This window comes from Octopus bimaculoides, chromosome 26 (assembly GCF_001194135.2).
Source record: "Octopus bimaculoides isolate UCB-OBI-ISO-001 chromosome 26, ASM119413v2, whole genome shotgun sequence".
Classification (NCBI taxonomy): Eukaryota; Metazoa; Mollusca; class Cephalopoda; order Octopoda; family Octopodidae; genus Octopus; species Octopus bimaculoides.
In genome coordinates, this window is record NC_069006.1 from 148,326 (window position 1) to 155,488 (window position 7,163).

Here is a 7,163-nt window from a genome sequence, read left to right on the forward strand (position 1 = left end):
CCTCAACGCCCCCCCATCATCGACCCCTATCATATCACTGACTCCTTCACCTGCTCTTCTAGCAACATCAGTCACACGGGACACCATTTGGCTGACTGGTTTGTGGAACACCTCTGAGACATCCGACTCGGCAACGACACCCTGGTCTCGTGCCATTTCTGCTCTACCGGTCACTCTTTACATCTGTCTGTGTTTGTATTGTCCTTGCACAGGGGTCATCTGGACTCCCATCTTTGCCATAAGCAAGGATTAATCTTCTCTCTTCGCTCCTTTGTGCCACACGGACTCAACTCTCTTCCCCTCTTCATCTAAACCTCCTCCTCTTTCCTCTCACACCTCTCCTCTCTTGCTCTGGCACCTACTTCCTCTCTTCCCTCCTACCCACCTTCTCCCTTCATCGTAGCAGACAACATAATTGTGAGACTGACTCACTTTCCAGCTGGTTTGCTCATTTTCAGTTGCGAACAACTGGTCGCCAGAGTCCGCTCCAGCTAGCAATATGTTGTAAACAAAGCGACCATCGGTCACTGATTTGCAACAAACAAAATAGCTAGATGTAAAATCACGCCAAGAGATGAGAGTAGTAACTATAGTAACAAGTAAAGCTACCCATTACATGAAAGCGATCAATGGGTGCTTTGTTATATTGCTATATTGCTAGCTGGAGCAGACTCTGGCGATTAGGTGTTCGTAACCGAAGATGAGCAAACTAGTTCAAAACTGAGTCAGTTTCATGATCCTGTCGTCTGCTGGGGGATGGTAGGGGTTCGCTCTCCTGCTAGCAGTATATATGTACAGGGTGCAGGGCTGCACTGATAACCAGCTGGTGGAAGATCTCTGCCTGGGGTTAAACTAGGAGTAACATGGAACAGCCACTTTGATGTGGTGATCAACTTTGCTTGTTTATTAATGTTTCTCACACATTGACTTGCGTAGGTTGAAGTCTGTAAAATGCTAGAGAAAGGAACCAAGATGTTTCTCTCAATCCATACCAGCTGAAGCAAGATATTTGCAGGGCCCTTAAAATACTGTTGTGGATCCCCAATTTGCTATTTTGTTGCATGGAGCCCTCAAAATCTTATATGGATCCCGGTTAAGAACCACTGAGTTACATAGAATTCGTTGGGGGTGGGTTTTCTAAGGCCAGATGCTTTTCCTGCCACCAACATTTCCCAGTTTCCAAGTAAGGTAATATTTCTCCTTAGGAAGATGTGTTTCCACACGAGAATGGAGACAAAGAAGACTATTTGTATGACAGTGACACTCACATACAACAATCTCACAATGTCAACACACGGTGGCACAAACACAGACACACGCACACATATGATTATCAACAAGCAATGCCGAAGAAGGGATGATCATGGTTAGAATACCTTTGACTCTGCTCTCATCTCGGCCTAATAAAACAGCATCAAATATCATTTCAGTCTGCCTCACAAGATTTCTGCTCCAAGTTTCCTGCTTACCTTTAAACTTGATTTCACTCACATCCGCATGGGTTGCCACAGTTCATGTTGTCAGCCCACATACGTGACAATTCCTCCGCGGTGAGATCCGGCATGGAAAACATGTCAGGGGAGCAAGTTTTTGTACAATGCCATCGCTGGTCATCCACAGTGACTGGACCAAAAGCTGCTGCTAACCAAATGCCCATCGTCACATCTTCCCCCTGATAAACTTTCAAGTAATCAGAAGAGTTTGCGAGCCATTGACTAATATCTGACGTGATTACATTACCAGATCCACAAGCAAATTTCGGATACACCACAGAATCATAGAGCCATTCGGCCCATTTGCCATATCTGTCAACTGCCCAGTTGGAACGGAATTTACCAAACCAAAATGTTTTATACTCGATGCTGTCTAAATGCTTTAGAATTTGCTTCAAATTAAGAAAACAATCATCATCAGATTTCAATACATAAGAATATGTGTGCCATTTCATCAGCTTTTTCTGAGCTAGAAGCAACTTGTTTGCCAAATTTCTGTACACATCTATCTGTTGAACAACCATTAAATCAGAAAATTTGTTTTTCTCTTCTAATAAACGTTGTTCTTCTATCCATTTTTCTGCCGTCCATTTCTTGTGTCGTTCAGGACGACTTGTTATATGCCTCTCCAAATCTCCAAAATCATCTATGTCATAGATGAAATTCGTAGCCAGTTGCGACCAGCAACGTATGTTGGGGTTGCTTTGATAAAAGTAAATAACAGTGTCACTATCTGGAGGTAAGCAAAACACTGCCGAGATGTTGTTTATGTTACCAGAATACGAGATATCTGTGTTTTCAGGAATATCAAGCATTAGAATTCCTTCAAAGTCTTTTGGAAGAAGAAAAGCCTCCACAGGTTGGTAGTAAAAATTGTTTTGCAGAATACCAGAGTCAATATCACTGAAGTGAACACGGACAACTTCTTCTTGGTTGGCACCATTTAGTAGCACTACAGGAATCCGTGGCAGACTGGCATCAGCTTTAATTGACTCATGAAGGCCAAATTTCCGAATAATGATTGGATGAAGAATACGGAAAGCTATAAAGAGTTTTAAACGAGGGTATCTGGATGCAGTCAATTCTAAACCGACAGGTTGAGGCTCTAGGATGTTACCTTGATGTGACTTCTTATTATCATCTACTGAGCTGATTAAAGCTTCTTGATTGGTAATTTGCAAGTGAGTAGCCTGAGGTGTCCAAGGACAGCATGAGTATGCGTCCACTCTGTCTTCTGTGGGAAATGGACATGATTTATCTCCAACCACAAAATACACTTTAATTCTTCGGTAACCTAGTTCTCCAGATTCATTACATGCCCATGTATTTCTGATGATTGTTCGGTGGTCAAAGTTCTCTCTGGCTGAAGATACAAGAACAATTAGTTCAAAAGGAAGTTTGAAGTGATGTACATGGTAAAGTATGTAAGCCAGGAGAAAGAAGACAATTATCAAGGCATCAGATAAGTTCTTTGGAATCTCCATGGTAATATATTAGGGCAAGATTGATTGTCATACAATAATAAACGTTGGAGGAATTCACAGAAGAGTTTGGTAAGTTCATCAACTGCTGTGAAGAGTAAAGAATTTAATGCTTTAGATTCTTACCTTCTGTCTGAGAGCAAGGAAGACAGAGAGAAAATGAAAGTGATGTAGAATCCACTGTCCACAAACAAATGCTTTATTATGAGGAGTAGAAATAGTCGAGTCGTGGGACAGCTTGAAGTCACAGGTGCTGTGCTGTAGTTCTGTGATTTCAAGGCACTCTTCTACAAAAACTGGCTAGTAGCTGGACAAGAGACAATAATTAAAACGTTGAACTACCTGGAAATTGATGTAAATTTTTGGTAAGATTATATAAGGTGCTAAAATCAGAATTCAGCTGGAGAACAAAAAAAAAAATATTTATCAGAATGACAAATTTACAAAAAGAAAAAAAAAAAAGACAACACCTACCTCACAAGAAAACAAAGAACCAAGAATAAGGCATACCTGTGCAGTTAAGAAGTTCGCTTTGCAACCACATGGTTTTGAGTTCATTCTCACTGCACAGCACCTTATACATGTATGTACATATTTGTGGTTGTCTCCCTAACCCCATTGCCTGACAACCAGTGTTGATTTGTTTACGCTATCATAACATAGTGGTTCAGCAAATGAGACCAATTGAATAAGCACCGGTACTGGGGTTGATTTGTTTGACTAAACCAGTGGTTCTCAGGCGGCCCTTAAGATTTTCTTGATAAAATTTATCCCCAATAAATTAGTTATACTTGTACAATGTACAAAATAGTTTAATAATTGTTTTTATACAATCCCTAATAATATTGAATTATAAAGGGATTTTTCTAAACATGGAATGGTTAAGAGGGTAATGCAAGAATCAAGAGGGGTCCATAGGTAAAAAATGGTTGAGAAACACTGGACTAAAATCCTTTAAGACACTGCTCCAGGATGGCCAAAGAGCAATGACTGAAAGAAATAGAAAAATGAAAAAGAAAAGATCTGAAAGAAGCCCATTGTATATGTATATGTAGGAGTGGCTGTGTGGTAAGAAGCTTGCTTACCAACCACATGGGTCTGGGTTCAGTTCCACTGTGTGACACCTTGAGCAAGTGTCTTCTACTATAGCCTTGGGCCAACCAAAGCCTTGTGAATTGATTTGGTAGATGGAAACTGAAAGAAGCCTGTCATATCTATATGTGTGTGTATGTATGTGTATATATATATATATGTATATATATATATATATATATATATATATGAATTAACATAAATTAACATAAAATTTTGCCAGTAGGTTTTAATTTAAACCACTTTAAAGCAAAAAGTTTGTAATGTTGAATCAGGAGTGGTTTCAGGCAGGTTAGTATACAAAGCGCTAATGCATAATGCATAGATACGTATTGTTTTGAATCTATCAAGTAAATATCTCAAGGTATGGATTCAGTTAAAGGCTTAACACAAAGAAATAAGAGACAACAGATGGAACAAAACAAAACAAACTATAGACAAATATTTACAATTGAGTTCAATGCACTGCATTAAAGGTTGGCCTACATACCAAGAACTGCAAAGTTTTATGTTATACATAAATGCCTTGAATTACACAAATCTCCTTCCTTGCCTACCTCACCTCTCTATCTATTTATCCAATCTATCTATCTATCTATCTATTTATCCAATCTATCTATCTATCCAATCTATCTATCTATCCAATCTATCTATCTATCTATCTATTTATCCAATCTATCTATCTATCTATCTATTTATCCAATCTATCTATCTATCTATCTATTTATCCAATCTATCTATCTATCTATCTATCTATCCAATCTATCTATCTAATCTGTCTCTCTATCTGTTTCTGTTTGTCCCCACCCCCATCTCATCACTTGACTACAAGTGGTTTTTTTGTTTTTGTTTTTGTTTATGACCTCATTAATTTAGCAGTTCGGCAATAAGAACAGATAAAATAAGTACCAGACTATAAAAAAATATAATAAGTAGTGGAGTCGATTCATTCGACTAAAAACCCAAAATGGTCGCAGGCCGATGACTGAAACAAATAAAAGAGAAAAGAAGAAACGCAAGTTTTGCGAGGGACTGGCTGCTATTTCTAGTAGGCAGGACAACCACATAGAGCTAGCCACATTTGCTGGTGCGTGTTGAGGTTGTTTAACCCGATGTCAACTTTGAATGAGTAGATCTATGATGATCAGAGCTTTTCCAATCACGACAGTCTTTCAGACATAGTGTATCTAGGACTACATTTACTAATGTGTTCTGCCTTTTATACAAACGTAATATACGGACACAGTGTATCGAAGACTACATTATTTAATGTATTTTGATTTATACAGATATTGTGTATCTCGGATATTTTCTGATATTATTTACAATCGAGGGATAGGTGTCCTCGTCTTATTTGTTGTCATCCCCAAAATATAGAATATGATGTCATATATGAGGACATTATGTATCTAGGATTATGTTAACCAGTGTGATATGTTTTATGTACATAGTGTATCTCGGATAACACTACTTGATGTGTTTTAAATAGTTGTTATATAAATAGTTATATCTAGAACTGAGGTACTTAATGTATTCTGTCTTTTATACATAGCGAGTCTACAATTTTGACATGATGTATAAGTACTGGGGTCGTTTCAATGCGTCGTTTCCTTTCCGGAGACAGTAAGGGGGAGATTTGCTTTGAGGCAGATTTGACTGTTACTTCTAACAGATCGTAAACAGCAACGCAGAGCAAATGGATTGCGGGTCCAAGAAAGATTTTAACATTGATCTCCAATAAACTGGTCATGCTTCTACAATACACAGAATATTTTAATAAATGTTTTTATACAATTCCTAATAACATTTAATTGTAAAATATATAATAAAACTTTAAAAATATATTGAATAGCTATATGCATATATATATATACATATATATGTGTATATATATATATATATATATATATATATATATATATATATATATATAAGGTGAAAACTTACCGAGTGTTTTGCTGTCAGCTGGTCCGTTGATGAAACGTGATTTCTGGTGGAGACAAACTGAGCTGATAATTATCTCCCTTGACAGGGTTTTGTTTTTGTTTTTTGTCTTTTCAGTTTCTGCTTTGTTTAAACGATTGGTTGATAAAGTGAAAGAGCAGAGTAAGTGGAGGAGGAGGAAGAAAAGACGGGGGATATAGAGGGAAAGAGGGAGAGAGAGAGAGTGGGCAGAGTGAGTTAGGGTGAAGGTTTAGAGTTTAAGGTTTTTGTTACGCCGAAAACGGGTGGTGTACGTATTCCTTACATCCGCCATGGATTGAATGAGAGAATTAGAGTAAGAGTAGTGACCGAGAGAGAGAAGGGACAGAGTGAGAGAGTCAGAGTAAGAGAAGTGTGAGAGAGAGAGAGAGATAGAAGTGTGGGAGAGTCAGAGTAAGAGAAATAAGAGAGAGAAAGAAATAGGAGAGAAATAGGGAGTGAATTTAGACAAGAAGTAGTGGATGAAAAGAACGGGCAGTCGATATTGTAGCGACCGAGAGTAGATTAATGACGGACACATGGTTGAAAAAAAGACCATACCGTAATTTTCTTGAGACAAAAGAAACGTTTAGAAATATATCAGGAACAAGAAATTGTGGGCTGAGGATGGGACACGCTATGAACATTCATTGCATTTGGAGCAGAAGTTCCCTGGACAGGCTTTTGGAATGGCTATCCCACATAAGATGGGATTTCTCTGTTTTTGTTGGGGACATAAACAAAACAACGGTGCACATTGGGATTAGACACTGAGGGAAAATGGCTGTAACTTTTTTAGTTTTTAATTTTGGTGATTTTCGCTTTCGATAATGTGTTCTACATATCACGGTCATGCGATTCCCCCTAAAATAAATTTGACCCCCCCCCCTCCCCCAACACCGGTATTTAAAAAAATTTTTTTTGGCGATTTACATTTTTCACATTGTGTTCTACATGTCCAGGTTGTACGAATAGCCCCCCTCGCAACTTAGATGTGAAAATGAACGGCTTACATTTATATTGAAACAGCAAAAGGATCACATGTGGAGTCCCCACCGCGAAACTTGATATGCTAGAAATAACAGCTAAACGCGGACAATCCAAATCTTGCATTTACTCAGAAAGTTGAACTGCG

General features: G+C 38.3%; 2 protein-coding genes across 8 annotated transcripts in view; both read right to left on the reverse strand.

Moving 5' to 3' along the window:
• The window catches only part of LOC106876718 (coiled-coil domain-containing protein 115), a 9,262-nt gene extending 2,422 nt beyond the window's left edge, over positions 1–6,840 (reverse strand). Inside the window, exons 1-3 of one of the 7 annotated variants that reach the window (XR_008266876.1) lie at positions 6,014–6,840; positions 3,101–3,316; positions 2,734–2,856 (exon numbers count right to left, since the gene is read on the reverse strand). Coding sequence is in view for 1 of the 7 variants with exons in the window: in XM_052977081.1 (XP_052833041.1) it covers positions 1,377–1,394 (18 nt within the window). In the remaining 6 variants the exon portion in view is untranslated. Of the gene's footprint in view, positions 1–1,376; positions 1,410–1,469; positions 1,611–2,733; positions 2,857–3,100; positions 3,375–6,013 lie in introns of those variants that run through there. The other 6 variants (XM_052977084.1, XM_052977083.1, XM_052977085.1 and 3 more) reach the window with 6 other exon arrangements.
• LOC128246993 (UDP-GalNAc:beta-1,3-N-acetylgalactosaminyltransferase 2-like) lies at positions 1,484–2,705 on the reverse strand. The gene is made up of 2 exons (XM_052976876.1): positions 2,639–2,705; positions 1,484–2,535 (listed from the first exon to the last, which is right to left on the reverse strand). Exons 1-2 carry the CDS (start codon positions 2,703–2,705, stop codon positions 1,484–1,486), a joined length of 1,119 nt encoding a protein of 372 aa, XP_052832836.1.
• Positions 6,841–7,163: the final 323 nt, after the last annotated feature.